Source organism: Bombus pyrosoma, linkage group LG6, assembly GCF_014825855.1.
Source record: "Bombus pyrosoma isolate SC7728 linkage group LG6, ASM1482585v1, whole genome shotgun sequence".
NCBI lineage: Eukaryota > Metazoa > Arthropoda > Insecta > Hymenoptera > Apidae > Bombus > Bombus pyrosoma.
In genome coordinates, this window is record NC_057775.1 from 559,428 (window position 1) to 585,234 (window position 25,807).

General features: G+C 32.1%; 1 protein-coding gene across 12 annotated transcripts; it reads right to left on the minus strand.

Moving 5' to 3' along the window:
* LOC122568680 (dystrobrevin beta) lies at positions 1 to 25,742 on the minus strand. Of its 12 annotated transcripts, none has more exons than XM_043728693.1 (19): positions 25,500 to 25,736; positions 25,140 to 25,368; positions 10,873 to 11,037; positions 9,664 to 9,880; positions 9,152 to 9,234; positions 8,707 to 8,858; positions 8,489 to 8,597; positions 7,748 to 7,914; positions 7,519 to 7,646; positions 7,328 to 7,426; positions 7,140 to 7,221; positions 6,723 to 6,761; positions 6,496 to 6,614; positions 5,710 to 5,875; positions 5,313 to 5,614; positions 3,568 to 3,713; positions 2,970 to 3,017; positions 1,946 to 2,005; positions 1 to 1,388 (listed from the first exon to the last, which is right to left on the minus strand). In XM_043728693.1, exons 3-19 carry the CDS (start codon positions 11,030 to 11,032, stop codon positions 1,126 to 1,128), a joined length of 2,340 nt encoding a protein of 779 aa, XP_043584628.1. In that variant the 5' UTR covers positions 11,033 to 11,037; positions 25,140 to 25,368; positions 25,500 to 25,736; the 3' UTR covers positions 1 to 1,125. The 12 variants fall into 12 exon arrangements, with proteins under 12 accessions (XP_043584628.1, XP_043584627.1, XP_043584635.1 ...); XM_043728692.1 differs by having other exon boundaries at positions 25,436 to 25,736; XM_043728700.1 differs by having other exon boundaries at positions 7,140 to 7,164; positions 25,140 to 25,739.
* Between the last annotated feature and the right edge of the window lie 65 nt (positions 25,743 to 25,807).

Below are 25,807 nucleotides of genomic sequence, written 5' to 3' on the forward strand. Positions count from 1 at the left end.
TAATTTGAAAAAGAGTTTATTTATGAGTCATTAGCTCCGAGGTGTATATTATTAAAATGAAAACAAAAAGTTAAAATGCATTACAAAAATTTCTATGACATTTGTATGTGTCGCATATGACTACAGTCAAGCACCTAATACGATGAAATATATTTAAAATACGATGATTTAAGTTTTTAATGATTGTAATGTTTATATTGAATATTGTATCTAATTCGTATGAATGTACAAAAAAACGTCGGGACTCTGCAACTAAGCGTTCATTTAACAATCTTCTTTATTACGACTTTAAAAAACTTCTTTAATTATATTTACTTACCTCCTTGTACAAAGTTGGTCAAAGAGACCTGTGCAAAAGTTTCTTCCATTTTTAACATCTACGATAGACTAAATGTCTGTTTCGTATTGAGCGCCCAGGTTTAAGTTAATGTCTTTCCATATCTTTATGACAAAATTGTATAAATGCAGTGTCTTGCATGTAGTATTAGTGAATGTATAAATTAGAGAAAGTTTCTTATATTTAGCTTGATTTAGAGATCTTTATATCTTAGGCCCATAAACACCGCCAGTCATATTCTTTGGTTTCAGTTATTCGTAACATTATATTTAATGCGTTTAATCACAGTTACAGAAATAAAAGAAACAATATATGTATAAAAGAAATTGATAATTTAAAAATTTCATACATATCTGTACGAAACGTATAAATATCTAAAATATATAGAAACAATATTTTAATAACAGTAGGAAAACAATGAAATTCCTTTTTTCATGAAATATGTTAAAGATAAATAACATATACTAAATAAGAGTTTAGTACTTTTTTAATAAATTTATATTATTTAATTTTATCTGTTTGTTAAAATTTGTATCAAGATATTTTATGACCTCTGTGTTTGCTGACATGAGATGATAACTTTTTTGATTAAAAGTACTGCTTCGAAAACTGTAAGATTTTTTTTAAATACTGTCCAAAATCTAATGTCATATTGGTTATATTTCACACTAACACCCAGATATATGCCTATCATAAATAACCGGTGGAGCTACAGTAACTTATTTGCGTTTCATTTGGTAGCAGTTTCTAAGCCGTTAGAATACATATAAATGTCATGTATAACAAACTTATCGGTTGACCCATTTTTTTGCTGGTTCTGTCCAGTTAGATTCATTTTCATCCTCCTTCTCTCCATCTGCCTCTTCCCTTTCGCCTCTTTCTTGTTCCTGTTCGCTGGATGGGGTAGCAGATGGCGTTTGCGAGATATTAACATTGCGTGCACGCAATTCAGCCAAGAAATCATTTTCCTGTTGATAGCGTCGCTGAAGCTCTTCTCGCCAAGAATTTCCGCCGCCGCTACTATCATCACCATCCTCGCCAGCCTCGAAATCTGAAGATAAGGAAAATCGATAATTCCAAAATTATGAATGTACTTGTTACACTCAAATTATTTTTAATATTTGATCTTTCAATTTTTTGTATGCAGAAAAGAACGCTAATTCCTATAAAATGAATATTGTATAACTGTATCTACTTAATCAATATATTTAGAATTTAGATGTTTATTTACATTTACAATATCGATAATATTATATACAGTAATTGAAAGGAAAATAAATATCGGTCTACTAATTTATAAGTGTGATTGTATGTTACAAATATGTAACTGAGCAAAAATGAAACGACGGTCAATTAACTACTTCTAAAGAAAATGACAGAATATAATTTTTAACTAGTATAAAAATGTACCTGATTTACTATTACAATTCCCAATTTACAATTTACTGTTAACGCTTTACTGTCTGAAATAACAGATACGTTTACTAACACGTTTATTTAATATAGTAATTATATATTTATGCAAAAGAAGCATGTGATGTAATATTTTGCAAAATGCTTGTGAGGATGTAAAAAATTACGAGAATGGAAATTTGAACAAACTCTTACCTAACGGCTTTCTGATGTTAATTCGGCCAGAGTTGTGAGAATGATCCTCCTGGTCTGAGTCTGCAAGGCACCAGGATACATTCACAGGGGGTGCATCACACACATTCCACAACACGTCTAAAGTGTCATTTGTATATGAAAATATCTATCTTTTTGCCAAAATTGTAATACCAATGGGATATTTTATATAGAGACTTGTATATTTAAATCCCAATCAAATATTTTCTTATAATAACGGTAATTATTACTAACATTATTATATTTTTGTACTTTCTTACAGTATTCAAAACAAAAGAAATGTTGTAATAAATTTCCAAGTATCAATGAAAAATGAAACATCGTTTTTGCTTTATAGTAAATGTAAGAATAAAGTTGCATAAATTAAATTTTTGTTTAATCGCAATTTGTCTTCAAATTATTTTTAAATCATTAATCGAATTATAAATTATCTTATTGTTAGAAAGAGCATGTCCTGTTTCACGTGTAGTGTAGTAGTCTGTGCTATTTCTAGACTAAATTTTGCTAAGTCTATACTAGATAAGAGAAAATAAGAATTATAACAGGCAAACTGTGTAAAGAGAGGCAAAAACTAAATATTTACATCTGTAAGTTGTTAACAGTGAGTAATATATATGTATGATATATATTTTAAAAACTTGCATAAAACAATTTATAAAAATATTTTAAGATATATTTTGAATTTCTAAAAAAAAAACTTAAAAAATCATTATTGACACATTTAGATACGAATAAACTAAAAGCCTGTGTTTTCTTTTTGTGAATTTATCAATTGAAATAATTATTTAAAAATATTGTAACAATATAATATTTGTACTTAATATACATAAAAAAATAGCATATTATTCTTCTTGTAAGTACTAAATACGAATATGCAATTATTTATTTTGTTCTACATATAAATATTTATAAGAATTATTTTCCAAATAATATAAAAAAATTAAATTTCTTTTATATTTTAATTCTTAATATAAATATATGGCTATGTATGAATTGTAAAATTTACCTTGTATTTGAGCTTTAGTTCCATAATAAATTTGTAAAATTTTGTTCACTAAAAATAGGTAGGGAAATGCATTATTACATGCTATAAAATCTAATGATGTGATAGAAGAAAAATACTGCCACACATGCCTGTTTACACTAATATGAACAACAATATGAGAAAATGTATATATGTACGAAAAACATTTACTTGAAAAGTTATTTTAGATCGCCATAATTTCTTTTATAATCGAGTAATTATTCAAAGTAATATGAATGAAACAAAAACATACACATTGGTAGGAACATAAGAACTTTTAATATCTCACTTATTATAACTACTCACAAATATCATTTCATTAATGAGTTTTTGTAATAGTATGTTAGTTTTAAACATATGAGATTATATGAATTAATTGTTACCTCTTCGAGTTGGTTATACATTTTTTATTTTAAGGGCTAATGATTTCTATGCCTTACACCTAATCCAGATATACAATTATTGGAGGCCTATGTTAAAAACGATAGCTAAATACAAGTTTTTGTGCCATTTTGAACTACCAAAGTATTTTGCATTCATTTCTGATGCAAAGTATGTTAAAATTTGTAATACAACATACCCGAATTCAATTCCCTCACGAGTGTTGACATGGCATTAGTAACACTGTCAGCAGCTACCAATAAGTCATTTCGTAAGGATCGGCCCAAGCTATTATTCGCACTGCTGGAACCACTCCCTGGCAAGCTGTTTGTCCTGAACGCAGACCTGACATCGAAAATCTCTATTTTCTTTGCATAAAGCGACTTCCAAAATAAAAACTAAGTCAAGATCGTGACATGCCACGCTTATTGTGCAAGCATCTAGGGATGAAAATTTTTTTATCAGCAAATATCAGTATATTCGCAAACTTTAAATTAGCAATTATACTAGCATAAACATGCAATATTAAAAGAAAGCGGGTGTAAAAATTTCATAAACTAAATTTTATTTCTTTAAATCTATATGTTTTTTGTGTTTTAATAAATTTACTTACATATGTTACTTCTTAAAGTTCCATATATTTATGTTTAGCATTCTCTTTTTATAATCTCTTTATTACAACACTTCATTCTGATTTTTGAAAAATATAATTTTAATTTCGATGAAAGTTTAGATATCATTGAATTAGAGTATTATACATAACATATTTAGTTCATAACAATATTTCAAAAGATAGGTAAAAGAGTATATGCAACTAAAAATAAAAGATAGTTAATACATAAAACTACTTTTTTATTAAAAAAATAATATTATATAATCAATTATACAATTTAATATAAAGGAAAATGTAACAACATTTTTCTAATGTACAGTAAAAGATCTGAACATGCTCTTTAAAGTACATTAATATATCTGCTGTTTCATTCCGTATAAATACACATGCCTGTAATATTTCACAAATTAAATGCAATGAAGGAAAATTAAGATATAATCGATAACATAAAACTATAAAAATTTAATAGTGCCTAAAAGCGTCTCAAAATAGCAAAAAGCAATGACTTATATAAATATAATATTTTAATAAAACTGCAATCAGAATTTACAATATCGTTAATATAGGAATATTTCAAAATAGAAAAATCATTAGTTATTCAACTAGTACCAAACTTATTCTTGTTACTAGCTGATCAATAATACAGTCCCATTAATATTCACATGCAACAACCAAAGATATGATTACTGTGCTAATTCTTTTCATAGAGTGCAGCTAAAATCTTATTATACTAGCACTGTGTATTTAGAAGAAATCAATTTTAAATAAACGTATATAACATAGAAATAGACATAATCAATCGTTTAAATTATAGATATGCTTGTAAAATATGACTAATTTCTTCATACAGCTTAAACATAATTTCTTATTACGTATACAAATTATATAATAATGACTGTTTTAAATATGGCGTAAAGTACATAAATGTCGATAATGTATAAAATTTTGTTAATTTTTCTATAAAAGTAATTACTTTCAATATCTAAGTACGTTACAAATCTTTGTACAACTGATTCTTACATAAAAAACCTCACAAACATATCAATATAAAATGGTACTAAAAAAATGTTAAAAGAAACAAGGAACGAATTTTTCCTGTTTTTATAAATATGATATGTATTTAGAACTTGTCAATGTATTTCTAAATATTTCTTTAATCATAATTTTCCGATAAATTCGAGAATTATTTCTAAATCATTCTATGTGCATGATATAACAGTGTTTTATACAAAGATTGTAATGTTTGCTTTTTCTTTTGCTGCCTTGTGTCTTTTTAACTTTGACTATCTTTTCATTGATTTCTAGCAGAGATTTTTCATATGCCTGCCTACCTTACGTCGCCTCCAACACATGATAAGTTATCTGGAATAGGATTTTGTATTGTTCCCAGCATGGTATTATTAGTTACACTCGCCACTGATGTCGTTGGAACGGGACTCTGGTAGCTTTGAGACATTTGTTGTTGACTTTGCGACTGTTGTTGTTGTTGTTGTTGTTGTGGAGTTGTAGAAAGTGGACCACCTGGAGTTGGTGGAGCTGATCTACTACTTGGCACTGCACCAGGAGGTAAAGGTGGTGACTTTGTACTTCGTGGTGAACTATTTGGTGTTGACCTTGGAGATGCCTGGTGATTCTATAATGATATAAAATTTGGAGTATTGCACTATGATAATAAAATTGAAATGTTAAAAGAAAGATTGAGATTATAGATTGTTCTTGAAATAATACCTTTAACATTTTCATTAAACCTTCCAGTTGCACCATTAATTGTCTTCTAGAATCTTGCAATGTTGCTAAATGAGTTTCTAACTCATCTTTTCTTTGCCTCAAGGCTCTCAGTTCAGACATTAATGCAGGATTTTCCAAACCAGCCGCTTCTATTTCTTGTTGTCTCCTAGTTAGTTAGATTCAATGTTAATATGATAAAAAATAAATGGAAAACAAAAGCTGGAATATCTTTTGAATTAGATATTCCATTTCACTAACTACAAGCTGAAGCGAGAATATATTATTAATGTGGTGTTTGTGTGTGAATCTAATGAATCTAACAATTTCAAAAATTGTATTAACGTTAAATTAAAATAATTTAATAATAACTTTATTGTATAATTTCGGACAAGATAGATATACCTAATTACTTTAAATTTGTAAATAATGTAATATATCGAAGACTAAGACAACTAAGGTAAAGTACAGAGATTCCTAAAAAACTAATGAAGAGAATATCGATTACAAGCGGGTTATTCCGGTGTTAGTAATGGTTTTGGATTCGACTGTCTTCATTTTTAAGTTATTTATACGGTTATATAAATGAAATATGCATAAAGGGAAAGATGTATTTATGTTAGTATTGATTGTTGTGATGTCTTCAGCTCTAGTATATACATTCTACGCAACAAAAGTGATAGAAGCGAAACAGAATGTCCTTTTTAACATGCATGATCCTAGGATGGTTCGACAGGATGAACTCGAGGTTTAGGCTTGATATAAAGGAAATAAACGACACAGGTATACCTTAACCTTGCAATCTCGCGCATTATTTCCTTGTTCTTTGCCTCTAACTGCGATATAAGTTCGCGTTGTGCTCTCGAGGCATCTAATGATGCCAAATTAGCATCAGACGGTGCCCTACCCTGTAACACAAATATTGCGATTTCAAATAATTTGTAAAAATAAGAAAATGAAGTTTAGTTGAATCATTGTTACTTGTACAAATGATGGTAAAAATTTCGCATACTTACTGCTTGGTCAGCTTGCGACATTCTGGATGCGGCACGAGGCTGTGCAATTATGAAATTAAAATTAGTCACACAAAGTCACGATTCAGCTGAACGTTTAATTAAGTTTATTGCTCTAATTTGCTAATAACTGAGGATTTCGCATAAAGTTCCATGCTTTTATCATAAACTACACCAAACCACATTATATCAAATATACCCACAAATTTTACATTAAAGATTATACTATTTGTTAGACAACTTCGTATAAATTATTTGAACAATTTTGTAAATTAAACTTATACCTTTTTTATATAAATAATATCAAGTTATAATTGTTACAATATTAAGATGAATATTAAGCATGTACCCATATAGTTGTAGAACAGTAAACAACAAACATTAAACGTTAGTTATTTTAGAATAAATAAGATATCTTACCATAGTCCTAGCTTCCTGAGCCAACCTTTGTGCGTATCGTGCTATTAATTTATGTTCATCATCCACTCTTGAACTATCCATACTGTACAATGTATGAATAAAGAAATAAAAAAAAAATAAATAAAATTGTGACTCGTTACGTGCACATTTAGTATAAGCTGTGCAATTTCGATCTGTTTTACGCTCACCTCCTTAAAGTAGAACGGCTGTCCATCGATCCGGAATCGAAAGGAGCCATGAAACCTGGATCTGGAAAACCGTTGTGAGATGGTAAAGGTGATGGCGGGCTGCAATGCAGGGAATTTATTTTCGATTGAAGAATCGCGTTCATATCGACGGCTATACATATCATATGAGTATGATAGATCATGGAACTCACACTATGTGTGATAAATCTAACGTCTTCTCAGGTTGTTCCGGAAATCTCGGTAAACTATTCTTCCCCTTTTCAGGTACGCATCTGAAGCTCTTTCGTAAGGAATGACCAATTTGTTTGCTCGGTGATTTCTATAGAACAAACAGGAGAAGATTGGTGTCACGTAAAAGATACATATTATTATTTATATATGGAAAAGTTTGAAACTTTAAAAGTTCTATCCAACACGTACAAAACTACTGTACTCCCTCGTTTCATGATCGTTATTATGTGTCCCAGAAACTTTACCGCGCCAAAAACAATCTTGACAGAGCTGGTACGAGTGACATTTCTGACATCTGTATCGGAAGCCGGTGAAGTTTTCTTTGTGACACGCGTCACACATGACAGGATGGGCCACTGAAAAATTGTACATGAATGAAAAACTCATTTACATGCACGAGTTGCATCTTCGTTTACAATACGTTAAAGTATTATGTTTGTTGATATGAATATTAGACGACAGTATTCAGTGGAAGCATTTTTATACTATACAGAATACCTACTTCAAGAAGAAATTTTAATATTCAGTAAATTGTAGTAGTTGTGTATCTATTCATCTTCAATTAATATTTTCTGTTGAAAAATTTGCTAGCTGAAGATGAAATATGATAATACATCTAGGATTACTTTAAAGCACATGATCATCAGGTAGATAAACCTGATGCCGGAAGATGTTTTTATGAGTCTAGAAAAACTCAAAGCTGATAATCCAAAAGTATTCTAAACGATTGGTCACATATATGGATATTCATATAACTTTCTAATAGTTTTCTGTATATTGTATTCTAGTATTACTATAATTCTAGTATTATTATAACTAGTGACAATAAATCAAATTTTAAAGCATAAAATCCTCTAACTACATATGTAATTTGATTTCTGCATTGTGAGATTCATTAATTCTAGATTAATTTGAAATCTGGAAAATCACCTGTTTCAACAGCAGCCATTCTATGGTACAATGGAAGCCAGATTAAACAGTGTGGTCCTGGATCAGACATAAGCGTATCCAAAAAATCGTTAACCGTGACTTTCGAATTCTGTAACACAATGTGACACCCAACGATGCTAATTTCCGAGTTGTATTAAATTCAAAGAAGTTTCCCAGTTACCTAGTATACAGACAGAAGTTCATTTTAATGAACTTACTTGGGGAAATATTGAATTGGCAAGACCCTCGGAGTATCCAAAAGATGGCGATTCGTAAACCGCAGCCGTTAACGCTAGAACTTCCTTCAAATAGTCAGAGAATCTCCAGTGTATCATGTGACCATTGCTATCCGATATTTGTGAGTATATATCTGTTCGCCAAGTAGACTGAATTAATTAATTAATTTTGATACTACATGGAAAAAATATAATAAATCCATTCTTATCAATTTTCTGGCTTCCACAAACTCATTAGTCATTTTTAAGACTTATATTTTTGGTCTTAGCGGATCATTTCCATTTTCAATTTTGTTACATTAGAATCCTTCTATTTAGTCATAAAGTGACATTATAATCAGAAAATTAATAAAAATTTACTTATCATGCTGTTCTCCTTAATTTCGTACAATTTGTGAACGAAAATAAAAAACGAAGAATAACTTACATCGAAATTTGTCCATTAGTTTTCCAGCACATAACGTAGCTAACGCTACTTTCACAGAGAAAACGGATATCTTATTGTTTTCCCTACGAAAAATGTAGTTTCCGATAAATCATAATTGTGAATGTGATCAATAAATTAGTATTTACACAACATTAATTCTTAAAATTAAATTATGCTTTAGTTTAATTAAAAAATTTTTTGTAACAAGAATCGAGGGATACGAAATTATATAGTTATTGAACCATTTAATCTTTTAATGATGCAATAAAATAGCAAAGAATTCAGAGTGAACGAATTAGAAAGTAATACTTAGTCTTTTTATCACCAAGATATTCTTAACTTTTCATAGAAAATAAATATAAAAAATATTAGTAATTATATTAAGTATGAAGACATTTAAGATGTGAAATTTATAGTACTGTATTTAACAACCCTTAGTCAAGTCTCTTTCAAGTAACACTATTAAAGGGTTAAAACATTTAATACACATATAAAATTCAATATCTATTTACCCTGTAGTATAGGCAGCAAGTAACCAGTTCATCAACAGAGCGGTTGTAGCATCGACTTTGGCTTGTTGCGAAACAGGCACTCGTTTATTAAGGGCATGGAATAAGGAAGACAATAAAGTTTCCAGCCTCGAAACTCCCAATGTGCTGGATGGTTCCAAAGTGTTTAAACCATTTTCCCGAAATGCTTCGATTACATTCCATATATCCACGTTGTGTACTGTATACAACAGAAAATGTGCTTTGGTAATGAAATTTTTTAATTATTTTATTTTTATGGTACGCTTTTATGGAAAGATCGAGAATTACCGGTGTAGATTACATAGAATAGTGAAGTATAATATATAGGTATCATAAATCACTTGGACTACGAGCTCGCTATACCATAGCCACACGGACTATTTGATCCTAGGAAGTTCTTGACTCTATGGATCACTTCATGCCGAAACCCTTAGTATTATGGGCCACTTGACGCCAAAAAGCGCTCAACCTCATGAACCACTTGATACCAGGAGTCAATGGTTCAAGAAGGTTCAAGATGGTTCAGAAGGATGAAAGGTCTCAGAATTTACGGCTCACCCGAAATCTAGGAGCCTAAAGCTTTAGGACACCATAATTAACGAAGATATCAGAATTCTCAGAATATCGAAATTTTGTAAATCTCTAAAACTCGTAAACTCTTAGAGGGTTGCCTTCCCATTCGGTTACCTGACGATTCTGTGATTTCGTAGCTTACGGAATCCTAAAAACAATTTCCTAGTACTGCTAAGAGCTTTAACTTATCTTTTTTAGTAGAATCTCACCTAATGCATCAAACTGTGCGTTTCTTGGCACCAAGTGGCATATGCATTCTGGCGTCAAGTGGTTCGTATTAAAGTGCTTCGCAGCCTCAGGTGGTTCATTGGACTTAGAATTTCTTGATATCAAGAGTCAATAGGATTTAAGAGCTAGTAATATACTATCAGTAAGTTGACTATAAATGTACTAAATAGATGACTTAGCGTTAAGTAAGCTACTATGTAGTGGTGGATCTTTGGACTTGGACTAACGGCTCTTTCTGACATATTCACGTTATAATATTCAACAAATATTATTGTACGATAAAGATCAGATTCTATTAGGATTGTCTATAAAACCCAAAACTTAATTTGTTTACACCTACTTTTCCTTCGTTTATTACGTTATACGTCTAAATAAATGTGTTATACTCACAGTGAACTTTCTTCTGAATAAATCGCAATTTGCATGCAGTGCGGTACGACGCAAATCGAATGCTATCAAAATTTTGCTGCCGCATTTCTTGCAACAGCTGCAACCGGCTTGCCTCACCGGTGCTGCTATTTCCCGACCCTCCGGCGCCATCCTCCGCCATCTTATCTGTAACATATAATAAAAATAAAATAGTATCATGTTCAATCTATTTGTATGCATCGAGAAAGTTCTAAAAATCGTGTCAGTTTCCAATGGAACGCGAACGATAAAATTTATTCATGGTCAATTAACTACCTACGCAAAACCTAATGCAACCTTTTAGTCAGTTATCTAAATGTCAGAGTAATCAATAAAAGCTAGATCTCTTCGTTCTTTATTGCGCCTACGGTGAATATTCTCAAGGGTTCTGAGGGCATTCAAGGCATCCGCAGAATGCACGAGCACTATTCGCCACGGCGTGCTTCATTGTGTTGTTGATTAGTTTCAGTCCAGTCTGATGAATCAAGCATCGCGCGATTAATACGATGCTATTAAGATCAGGAATCGCGACGAAACTAGTATAGCGAAGCACGAAGATCGTCTTTGAACCGACAGCGATAACTTCCAACATTTTAATTGTCATTTTAAAAAAAGTTAAACTCAACAAAATCATTCGACGAAGAAAATAAAATAAAGTAGTGTTAGGACACACATTCCTTGGTATTATTATGATACTTTTAACCCTTGTCTATAAACAACATATGTTATTAAGTCATTAAATATGATAAGTATATTTATGTTTACCAAATCTGATTCTAATTTTAGTGCATTACGTTTTCCTCAGAAAAAGATCAGAGAAAACGTATCATTAAACAAAAATAACTTTTTACATAGTCCAAGAAACATTTAAGCACAAAAGAGTTAATAGCGTCGAATTTTAAAAGTTCAGTGCGTATAATTTGTTTCTTATAGAAATAATATAATATTACAATCAATATTATAGAAATTATACAATACATATAATACTATTCATATAAATTAAATAATTGGGAATATATTACCATATTATACACAAATTATTTCTCTTCTCTCTTTTTTGAAATCATTCCATTCCGAATATTCATTTCAAACGAATAATATAATCGATTTCCATATATCTATAATTATTGAATATTCTATTATAATTTTGATCAAAATTAATTTTCTCGAAATCAGTTAAATTAATTTGTTCATATAAATAAACATGGTTCGCCCCATACAACAGTCTCATATTAAAATACAGTTTTATTCTCTTCTGAAACCAACAAAATAAAATAATATTCAGTAACGAAGCCACTCGATATACTATCGATTCGCAGCAGCGTTCGTTCACATCACAAATTGCCGCATTTCGGTGTCGATTCAATAACATCCCAAGTCAATACTTCAATTTAAAACCTCCAAACGTTCGTTCGTATCATCAACAATCGACAACGACCTATCAGGTTGGCACAGCTAACAAAGAAATCATGGAAACGAGAATGCCGACGAGGAAGACAATTACTTTTATCGTTGATATACCCGACAAAACAACGGGAGAGTTCGCCGGTCGTTAACTTAATGGAACGTGGAAATCACTCAACGACTGCTTGATAATTCATAGGAGACTGTTTCAGACAAAGCCGAATTGTCGCAGCAGCAACTGGAAGCAGCCAGTAAATATCAAAGCAATTAATATTTTGCTGGAAAATCACCATCGGGAGTAACGACATGATTCAAGTGGAAAACGAAGCGCACCAAAGGCAAAAGGATCATTTGCAATTCAGTTCGTTAAGTATTCCATGCGATGAAGCCTCGATCAGCAGGATCTGCGTGAGATTGTGCGAAACTAAATCGTTCTAGACTTACAGAATCGAATTCCCTGGAGCTTTCCACACTTTCAGGAACAGAGATCCACTTTAGAAATATTTCGTGATCCATTCGAAGACTACGCGAAGTGTAATTATTGAAAGTTGATTTATAAGCAATTCAAAACTGATTCGTGTAGTTCTACGAACTGAAACAAAGTAGGTAGAAATAGTAATTCTAATGTGATCTTTAACTGAATCGACTTCGATTTCTTCACCCGACTATCTTTGATGAATTACAACTGTCCTAATGAACGTGTAAACTATTGTCATATTGTAATGTTTAACGCGACTCACTGGTGCGTTGCGACTAGAGATCACGGTTTTGAATGTGTATTAAAATACATGTGTGTCTGTGGCACGTGAAACATATATTAAAGAATTAAAGATCCATGTTCTTAAGTACACGTGTACATGGGTATCTAAGTACTCGCAGTTAGCGTAATTCTGAAATCAGTTAATCGAATTCGCATGTTTTTCGATCATCAGTTCAACGACTCTCGGGAAGAAAAAATTATAAACCAGGTGTAAGGCTGCTTCACGTTTGATTGTTCAACGGTTATCCGCGTATATTCAAACATACTGTCCAACGGCTATACTCGTATGTTTAAATACACGTGTAATAGAAACATACGGATACCCACGAAACAGGAATGTTCGTGTATTTCTATTACACATGTATGCGTATATTTAAATATACATGCATAATCATTGAATAGTTAAACGTGAAACGGTCTTGAACATAGTTTTGAATATCTTAAAATATGTTGTTCTCAGGATGACCGAAAAACATGTGAATTCGTTTACCTGTACATGTGAATTGAATACCCGCGTACGAGTATATTTGTAGTCGGTGTACACGTGTATTAACATTTACACGTATTAAAAGTGAAATTCGTTTATCATACGCAAAATAAGAATTTGCAGACGCGATCCAAACTTTGGGAATCTATATTCTGTAGCAGTGGTTCCCAAATTTTTTCTAGTCATAGCACATTTTAAAAATTGTACAGATATTTTAGCGCATAATATATACAAATTTTAAAATTTGGAACAGCAGATAATTGCGTGATTAAAAAAAAGAAAAATGAAGACATCGTTGTCTTCCTTTGACAGTCATTGCACCAGACCAGAGCTATTCGAACTTTGTTATTACTTCAGTTTAAGTTTAAGGTTTCTGGTTCTCAGAATCGTGTGAATGAAGTTCCTTAGCGCAATGGAACGGGAAATCGATGCGACTCGTCGGTTGTTGTCCAACAAAATGGAACGGAGACAGGTGCATTTAGAATGAAAAGTGCCGGGAGAAAGGGAAATCGAGTGAAAGAGCGAGGAAAGAAAAAAAGGTTCGAGCATTGCCATGCACCGGCAGATTGATATCTCCGGCTGCTTCTGCCACCGAGTATTTTCGCGGATTACTCTCTCGGTAAATTCGCGACTCTGGCGAAATACGATCCGGAAGCATCTTTGAATTCGTCTGGCATATTTCGTTGAAACGGTGGGACGGTGATTTGCATTCGAGTCTATTTAAGTAAAGTTCCAGTGTTTGAAAAAATTATTCCTTTTTCCTAAAAAATGCTTGCAAACCAGCTTATATGCATAGAAAATATTTTCACGTGTAATGTGACGTGTAAAATACAAAAAAAAGTTCTACGAGAAAATATAAAAGCAACTTTCGTCTTGATTTTTTCACAAGTTATGGAAATTTCTTTAAATCTATTTGGAATGACAATAACGACGGACATTGTAGTAATTTCGAAAGTCGGAAGATCGAGTGAAATGATATAACTTTCATTATGGAAAGTTTTTTATGGGTCTAATATATTTTAAATGAATAAAGCTTCCTGGTAGAACATATTTCGCATATACGTATATAAGTATATATGTGTATTCTTATCTTTAATAAGAGAAATTCAATTTTTGTCAGTTACAATTATTAGAAATAAAATACGATAGTAATAAAATATAGCATTATATAATACGTATAAAATATTTTTAAATAATCTATGAACTAGGAAACAATAATCTTTGTTTATTAAGAAACAATCTTGAGTTTCGAGTTGTTCGTTTCTTCGACTTATTTCGCAATATATTACAGTCCACAAGGTGAACTGTGCCTATATGCTATCATAAATTATACTTCCAACAAAATTACACGTTTCAGAAACGGTTAAACTACATACTTCTAGTACCCTAGAAACTCCAGTGCAATTAAACTATATACTCTAGATGTTACGTCCCGTTACCTTATACAAACCAAACTCCATCTCTCGGTCAAGACGGCCACTAACTGCGCAAATATCCTAAAGAACTGTCATATAACTAAGCATTTATTTTTTACCTTAATTGTTATAAAATATATTCAAGTCGAGACGTTTCTTATGGTTATTGCTCCATCAGGTAAAAAGTGCGAAGGTCGATTTTTTCCCATGTTCAATGGTCATTTCCACCCGCAAGCGACCAGTGGTGGGGCGACCAACCCCCGCAATGGTTTTCCTCTGCGACAGCATCGTCACCGAACTTCACTGGTTTATCAACATCTCGACTGGTTTTTCATCCGTTGATCAGTCAATGTCTTCGTTCATTGATCAGTCGTCAATTTTAATTTACTATTTACATGTCTCTCAGAATACGTCTACAGGCACCAAACGTAACTATTTATATCAACAAAGTTATTGGAATAAATATGTTATAATCTGTTACTTCAGTTCAGTACACCTCTATTATCTTAATCGAAATAGGGAATTGACCAATTCGTGGCGTCGATTATCTAATCGTAACGAGAATTTACGATTCTCGTTGTTACGCAAACGCGTCTCTGTACGAACGGTCGAACACTAGAACTTTTTAATACTTTCGTCTTAGGTTTTAAGGTTCTTTTTATTGTATAATAAATCAATCAAAGATTTAAAAACGATCTATAATTAAATAAATCTCGACAAAATCAATAATAAGTTAAAGAAGATAAAGAGAAAGGAATAACTTTCTTCATATATTAATTGATGGATTTGCGCTGTTTTTTAATTCATGACTTCGGTTCTTCTTCTTAGAGAATTGATTGAGCAAGCGAAGTATTCGATGCAGGATCGATAAAAACACGTTTATCTTCGATCTTATTACATAGCGTGCGAGCACGAGGAGAGAATAAATCGTAACAATCGTCGTTTGTTTGCCGCATAGCGTAACTCATAAAATCGTGCCATCGCGATGGCCTGTTTTCTGTCATTGCGAAACTCCGTTCCTATGCATTGTGGCCCGTGTTCGCCCGAAGGCGAATCACCGCTAAAGTTCATCAGTCGCGCCGATGCAAACGCGCACGGAAAATAGTGATGGGATCTGAAACAATTCGAACATGATCCAAAGTTTAAAACTCTTCAAAGTCTTGGTAATTCTTGAGTCTTTAAAGTCTTGAAAGTTAGGGCCATCTTGAAATAAACGTATTTATGATAACTCGAACTTACCAGATTTGTTTTAATATCCTATGTCAATGATACCGTTTCAACGGCAATAATCAAAGGGTTTGTAAGATATGGAATACTTATCAGTTCTCAAAACCTTGGTAGGTTACTCTTAAAAGTTTTAAGGTGATCAAGACTTTTAAGACGATCAAAACGACCAAAAATTTCAAAATGATCGAGTCTTTCGAGATTTTATGGACTCAAGACTTAAAAAGACTTCCAAGAGCTCTAAGCTTCGAAACATGTTCGAAGTGATTCGGATTTGTCACCGTATATGCGATACAGATTCGAAGTGGTTCGTAGTGTTTCAGATCCCATCACTATCGGAAAACCCGCGATAGAGAGAAACTGTAAAGAAAATCGACCATGTCGGAACGACTGCAATAAACATAGAATTCTAAAGGCGCATGAAAGTTATAGGTGTAGTTGTCTGAACCGGTTATGTAACAGCGGTAAAGCAGCGGTACATTACTACTCGTAGACGAATCTTTTCTACGGCACGAAACTTCGCATTAATTATATAATTTGTTACTACGTCATTATGAGTTCGGATAAAAGCAATAGTCTCGAAAGGCTGCTTGAGGCTAGAACTACAGCATCAGATTTTGCTTTTTTATAATTATTGAAAATATGCAGATACAATTGATAAAATTAATATTACTTTTTATGCAAATAGATAACAATTATTTAGATATATTTATTATATCATATTTGGACAAACTCTATTTGAAATAAAGATAAAAAATAACAATTCAAAGTAATAGCTCATTTCAATTATTACATTATTTTTATTATAAATATAATATAGGAAAGGTAACTTCACTATTAAAATCAAATAAATTATTTCCAAACATTTTTCTATTATGTTATATAATAGATTCGTTCATTCTAACTCTTTCAAATTAAATAACATAATTTGAATTTTAATATATATTAATTTAAATCTTAAGCGTTATGTGAACTATATATCATTGCTAATATAATTATAATATGAATGTTGAAGTAACTACAACTACTTATACAAAATTGATATAACTTTTAATCTTACATATATATGTATAATATAAGGTTGGTTTTGGTATTGAGATATTGAGCATTGATTTGAAATTTTTGTTTTACGTGTACCGTAACCTACCTATGGTAGTCTGTTCATGGTCTAGTTACTACAAGTTACTTTGGCAAACTGTGGCGATCACACGAAAATTTCTATCAGGTTATCATAGGGAAACCCGCGGTGATTGGATCGAAGTAAACTTCTACCGTAATGTTGTTACGTTCGGTTATAATTTAGTTAAATATTATATCCCAGTGTGTATTATTCGTTTGCATGATTTGTATGAGATATTATATTATCTATATACATGTATTTCTCTAATTTATAGTAGAAATATATATATATAGAATATTAATAGTATATTTCTAATCAGAAAATTAAGTAATTATAAATCACATCATGATAAGTCACATTTCTCGATTTTTTCTTCGCTTTTGAGATGAAATATATAACTTGTATAATTCTGTTGAAGATGAACTTGTTACATTCTTTTAATGTGGTCTTCAATCAAAATTATGTAATCTTTTATTTTTGGAGAATACATGAATCACATAAGCCTTACAATAAAAATTAATTGAAAGAATCTCACTGTAGATTAACATATCCCCACATTGCTACCACCTTATTAAATTAAATACGACGTATTATTACAACACATTATACTCTTTAATTCGTACAATGCTAACTATTCCGATGTAAGTATTAAAGATGTTTAACAACGAGTTAATAATCAAAATAATAAGTACGAAGTAGATCCCGTTAATTGCTTAATTGCGTGACGCAATTGTTGTGCAAAAAAATGTGCAGACACCGATAAGCCTTAATTTACAAGACCACATTATTTCATTATGATCACTTATCATTAATCTTATAAACCGGAATTTTTATTCCATCGAATATCAAACATGCGATATTACCTCAGAATAGGTGCTAAGGTTTACAAGTGCACTATTCAGTTAAGTTCGTCGCAATTGAGTTCTTATCTCTGCTCGTTAAAATTCTTCAGCCTGGTATGTGTTTTTCCGCGTAATGGCTACGTTGCAAAGCTAAAAATACACTAAATGTCACACAATTGCAATCGCTTGTTGCATGAGTAAAAACACTTTTCAATGACGCGAGCATTCGATGAAAAAATTATTTATGCATTTCAGATAGAATATTCACTTTCCTTTTAAATTCTATCAAACTAAACTGAAAATTACATTAAAATAAAAAATACTGAATTTGTTAAATCGCTAACTCTGGTTTTACGTTTCGCTAGGAGTTTCCATTTATATCACTCTGAAGCTCGACAAAAACAAAATAAAGCAAGCTTATTCAGGTGTTTCAAATCTTATCCAAAGAGATGGCGTGTTTTAAATTCGAACGAAGTAGGAATTTGGCGTTCTCGCCAGCTATTCGTTGCAAATCACGAATGTACAATTTGAATACACATAAATAAGCACACGGCCGTGCTTCAGCTTTAGAGGACCAACAAAACAAACGGCGTTTCTCAGAGCTATGGAAATAGCTCTTCCCGACGATTCCTCGAAAACATGAATATCGCTTCGAGCACAGCCACTCGATCTTATTGGCTTTTTGCCGCTAATAATTGAAATGAACAGGCTGTGAACACAACATACTGAAGATTCAGTGTTTTCTTTAACAAGTCGCTGCTGATTGCCGATATGTAAATACCTGCTACAAATACGCATTATTTTCATTCGTTCCACTTATTTCACCATATTGATCAATCACTGTTCTTATTTATCTTTCAGTTTATCATAATGTACTTATTTATATCTTACTATATGTTTTATTATGAAACTGATACATCCGTATATTCTCTATCGGAAAACTTATATTTTGTATTACTTGTATTTGACAATATTATAATATTAGGAGAGATTATAATTACAGTTATAAGTAACTTCAATCGCAGATTATAATCATTGTAATTTGCTAATTATGCAGTCGCAATTCTCACAAACAATATATGATAAAATATAAAATCCCTCGAATTTCCCCTTACCTTCACATTATTTCACCACTTGACCCATGGATTAAAATCAGGTTACTTGAATTCAAGCGCATTGTTTAATCCGAATGAGTCTTAACAAAAGATAGTGCAATTACCGACAAACGAATATTCCTCGGAGAACATGAAAAATAGTTATTCTTCTAATATCGTCATTCTAAACCAAGGAACATCGCTTCTTGAAAAGCGTTCAATTTCCATTAACCCTTAACCGATTATTGGAAACGAATGAAGATACGATTCCTCCGGCGTGGCTCATTCAGTCATTAAAGCCTGTTACGCAAACGGCGCAGGGTGAAGTTTTGTTTGAAAGGTGAATCGGCATCGACGGTTGTCGTATTGTTCGCCACTTCGCGCTTTAATTACGCGGCGCAATGAACTTCGTAACTGCTTTCCGGCCTTCGGCCACTCCGTATACTCCAATAACCAGTATACACGCAATGAAACTTTTCTTTTTTTTCCCTTCCATTTTCTCTCTTCTTTTTTTTCCTTTCCCAGGGCTTTCTTTGCGTGTGTGCGCATATATCGATCCTAGATTCTGCTCGATTGACTATGGCATCAGGTTACTGGCAACGCTGCAATAATAATACCTTCACCAGTTCTAAAAACCGAAGGGTATCGATTTTTTCCAACGGGTTGCACGTTTAACGTAATTACGGGTTTTATTTTCTGTGAACGTAGATTTCAGTGGAAAATGTTTTGTTTCCATGAATTAATGTGAATATCATAGGGAGAAAAACATACTCACTTTTGCTGATTCTTTTATTTTAACGTCACTTTATGGCTAAAAAAGAATATTTTAATATAAAATAGTTCTGTTATGTAACAATAATTATTTTGTGCAAACGTGCACGCACGCGCGCGTGTGTGGGGAACCTAATTACAAAATTTTAATTCCGCCCTTTCCTTTCCTTCCAATTGTCCTTTCTTGATTCTCCTTTTTCCAGCACTACATAATAGTCCGTTCCTTTTTCCTCTCCCTTTAGTATTTCTTTTTCTGTTAACCGTATTCCTTTCAGCTCTTTACATTCATGCAGCATATGTTTCAGTGACTCTCATGCCTCTTTACGTAGTTTGCGGATTGTATTTTCTTCCTTTTTTCAATACATATTTCCCCTTTCTTCGTTTCCACATCTAAACGTAGTATTCACCTTTGATTTCTGCCTTTGTAATTTTCATTTAAATATTTAGCTTTTTGATTGCCTCTAATTTACTTATAACGCTTGTTATACCCGCTTCTTGTTCTACTATTCTATTGTATTGCCATCGTAATTGCTCTGCCCAGTCCATTTGTGTTAGATCTTCAACAAAATCTTCGTCTCTTCTTCTTTCCATTTCCAATTCTTCAGTATTTATCATTCTCTGCCTGTTTTAAGTATCTTTTATTTCTTCCCATTTCTTATCTTGGTCTATATGTATTTCTCTTCAGCATTTTGTATCATTTTATTGTTGTTTAACCGTTCTGTTTTCTCCTCATATCTTATTGTTTGTTTGCCGCCTCTATTCTTACTTTATTCGTTTTGGTTTCCACCAGAACTATGCTGGGATGTTAAAATCCGGACCTAATATATTTCTCTTGTGTGTTCTCTATTTTTTCTGTTTTCTTCCATCTCCAAATAATTTTGCTATGCATTATTATTATCTTGCCAAAGATATAATTCTTAAGATAAATAGTATGTTATATTTCCAAATATTCACAACTTTTCTTTAATATTTTAATATTATGATGAAGAATATTTTTTAAAGTATGAAGAAGTAATTAACCCGAATATAAGAAAAACAATTTTGATAACATAAAATTAATTGATAAAAGATCTGTCCCTTTGTTAACACTATATGAAAACATTTTCTAAAATTTTTGCATAATGTAATATACAGTGTATAGATAGGAAAGGATGATATTGGCATTAGGTCAGGTGATTAAGTACCAATTTAAAAATTCTGATATTTGGAGAAGCTTGTGCTTGCGTCATAAAACCTGACAGATTAAATAACACATGTTTACTAAATAATGATTCAATTTGGGAAGTCGGTTTGAGAAAAATGAATTTATTGGTTGCTTGATACTATATCGATTTCTTCATATCACAGTAATATGAATAACTGCTTTGAAAAATAATTATTTTTAAATTATTTGGAAAATCTTATTTTGAATATCAGTTACTACAAAGAAAGATGCAGTAAAAAAATAGAAATAATTCTTAAACCAATTGCTAATAACGTGTTTTAAATATTTTTGTAAGTTTTGTAATATATTCTTTCGATACATACTAAAAAATGTATTCCGTCATCAAATAAATATAATGTTTCATGTAAATACTCGATATTCGCAATAAAAACGTTATTCGCCATTCAAATACACGCCAAAATAAAGACACCACCTTCATCCTTCAAACCTTCAAAACCTTCGTGACCATACTCAATAGCATTTAATCAATTTAGCGAATCGGCTTTGTGTAACTCAATTTGATTCAATCGTCGCACCCAATAGCGATTAATGCTTGACAATGTCTTAAATACATCAAAGTGGAAAACCGTTAAGTAAATAGAGCCAAGCGTGACACACTAACTAAATCGACGAGGAACTGACAGAGCGGAAAACCTCGCCAAGGTAACTTACGTAATCCCATTTAGGTTTCGGTTTTTCAAGGCTTTGTACCGAAAGCTAGTTGTGTATCGCGAACAAAGCTTTTTCGCTGATCTGGTTAATATCATCGATGCGTACATATTGAAAGAGAAAAAGGAAGAGAGGAGATCACCGCGTGGAATGCTTGATAAATATAGAGACGGCCGCGATAAATGCAGTAAAAACTATCTAGGTTTCTGTACTGCCTAATCAATATTTTACTTACCGAGTTACAGTTAGAAAAGGAGAGAGAGGAAGAACGATCTTACCTCCTATCTTTCAGCAAAATAATCAACGAACCAAAGTGCACGATGCGCTTTCGAAATTACCGCCAATTTTCAAATTCGAAACGTTTGTTTTCAGCTCTAATTTTACTTTTCATTCTATGATTAGGTGAACCATTCGGTGCAAACGTTTCTTTTCATTTCACGATATGACTGATACTTTTGATATCTTTTTACATATGTTTACTGTAATCTTTTATATCCTGTTCTTGATATTTGACCCTCGAAAGGTGAAATTTCACATTCTGTGAATTTTGTTTTGATATTATCGTCCTGTAATAATACCATTACATTGTTTCTTTGTTACAGTTTTTGCGAATAATAACAGTTGTAAAATAATAATATTTCATTCTAGATGGCCTTGTAGCGTTAACGACATTTTTGGTATTCAAAAATTTCTTATTAATTAATATTTAATTATTTTCATCATTATTAAAGTAGTTAGAATGTTTATTTAATATTTAATATTTAATATTTGTAGTCTTTTATCATATGTTCTTCTAATCTTTTATTTTATTTGATCTATTGATATATTATTTATACATATTGTGGAATAATAAAATGATTATTAATTCTTCGAAAACCACCATATCGTATAAATTAATTATCAATATTTGAGAGAGAAAAAAGGTCAGTTTATTTTTTAAAATAAAATTAAATATTCTTAGTTAGTTTGATGTTATTATAATATCATATCCAGTTTCGTACTATACAAAATCATTATGTTATTAACTTTTCAATTGCTCCAGGCAAATGTGGTATATTATAACTTGAATGCCTGAATGATTAGACTAATTCAGCTGTTCCATGTCAGTACACAAGATAACAAACAGACTAGCATAATTTGTTATGCGACCTTGTATTGAACTAGTATTAAGAACGATAGATATTCATTTCATATCTATACGGAGGGAAACTTATATGATGAATTATAAGTAAGATAATAAGAATGAGTAATTCTTATAAAGTATCTTTTTTGCATATACATATACTAAAAATTTAAATGAATCGATAATGAATTAATCAGGTACATATACTAATTCGTGAAACAAGAAAAAAGAAATTATACCTATTTATTTATAATTAATAATTAATAATTATTAATAATTTGTTAATTTAGTATTATACATAATACCAATTTATATACTGTTAGTAGGAATAATAATAATGTTCATTAATAATGATAGTAATTAATAATAGAAAGCCTACTTCTCAAATAAAAAGAATTTTTTTACAATGAAACTAACATTTTATGAAAGGTATTTTTCATACATTTCTGTTTACAGAGGACTAAAAAATGTATTGATTGTTCGTCACATAAAGAGAAATCGTCTCGACGAAAGCTGTTGATGACAAAAGCCTTCAAACCTGAGTATATATATATATATATATCACTACAAATAGTAATATATGGAATTAATAATATCAGTTACAAATCTCGAACAATCCACATAATCCTAAGATTAATATGTCGAAAATATCTGTGCAAACAATAAATGAAATAGTTGAATGGTTGAATTGATCAGAGGAACTGAGACCGGAACAATGCTCACGTCAGCGGAAGGAATGTCCCAGGAAACCTAAAAGCCCCCAAATACATATGTATACCGTTCTACCATTTTTTCCAATATATCTTCCCGAATGGAATTACTGTCTTTGCGGCGCACAAATTGCCGGAAGGATTCAACAGGAAGTGTCAGAGGAAGATCGTCAAGCAGGAAGTTGCAAAGGAATGAGGAACGTGTGGATGCCTAAGTTTGAATCAATACAATAAGTGGGCCAGGTGGGGGTGTATAAGATCGCTTGAGGAGACAGAGGAACGGTTGGGAATGTGGGACAGTTTTGGTGCGTACAGAGGAACGCGCGAAATGGAGCGGCCAAAAGGCGCGGTCAATTTCGGATTTCTCATAATTCAGATTCTCGTCAAGCTGATCTTAATCTCTTGATATACGACTGAACAAATGGAATAAATAACCTTTAATCGTCTTACGCGACTCGAACTACAAAACATGAAAATGATATAGAATCGATATCCTGTCAAATGTAACACTATCGTATTACGAATAATTGATAGCGATGTATTAAAATTTGTAACATATTTCCAAATGATTTCCAGACAAGGACTATCGTACATACTTATATCGATGTCAGGGATAAATGTCAATCGTTCAAGATGTCATGCGGTTTCGAACGATTACACGATCGGATTATAATAAGATATAGATTGATTTTAACGATTACGAAACGATACGTCATTCCGTGCGCTGAAATTCGAACAACTTTTACTAATAGCACACGACAATGATGAATCAACTGAGAATAATGTTTTGGACCGGTGCCGAGTAGAGGAAGCAACGTGTGTCAGTGGAGCACCGTTTAAGGGGGGAACAAACACTTCCTTTGCCAGATAGAATATATGTACATATACTGATCGGGACAGTGTCCGTTATATTACATTAGACGCATATGAAGTTAATCTTATTTGCCGGGGTTTACAGTTGCCGTTATAATATACTATAACGGTAAATAAATAAGGGGACATTCTTGCAGGTGCAGTAAAATCGAAGATCTTAACACCTGTGGAAACCGTATCGGTATTATCGACTTTAATGACAAAATTCAAACAGAACTACAATATCTTTATATATTATATTATATTCCATATTTACAGTTTTTAATAAAATCTTATATCAATAGTCTTATCATTCATTTAAATCATTCTGTACACGTGAACATTTTATTGTACATCAAGTTACAAGTCTTACCTGGTACATAAAAATGGATATAACAATTCGAAATTTTCACCTTATTATAAAACTATATATAAATACTAGAATACCATCCATTAATTTTTATCTGATGCTGTAAAGAAGTATACGAAAACATGTGTGCAATAAATCAAAATCGTCTAGAACGCCGTCACGAGACACGGCGATGCACCTAACCTGGCCTACCGGTGTACATACCTTAGACGCTTTCGATGCGCGTGTCTCCAACAAGGGTGAGAAGAAAAAGAATTGCCGACGGGTGTGGGGTCGCCGTCCCCGTGTCGGCAAAGGCTCCTTTCGTATCGTTCTATCACATACGCGACGTCATTAGGATGGCTTCTACTACGAGAAAGTCACCTAAATGACGATGTAATGACACTTCTCGTGGCACTCGAGTAGGTACTGCTACTTCGAACACGGGACAGATCTGTCAAGAGGAGCAAACGCGTAGTTTCTGTGAGCCACTCTGACAAATACGATTCAGCCGAACGTACTTTTTACAGAGATACACGGCAATAATCAGCCCGCGTCGAATGGAAGTCACAGAATTTTTCTTACCACGGAAACGTCGCGATAAACAAACTCAACGCAATCACAACGTAATGTGCATCGCAAGCCTTGCGGCCATCACTGATTTTAACTGGCACTGGTCGTCAGTGGCGCCATCGCTTTTTTAGACGGGAGAACAAGGAATCGGACCATTGCGCGCGCGATAGTCGCATGTGGCCACAAATATGTCTATATTCGATGAAATTATGAATTACGTTTTTCTCCTATTTTCTTCTACTTTTGTTTAAAAAATATTTGTAACTACATTAAAAAATGTATTCTACGCATTGAACACTCCTAGAAATTTTATGTATATA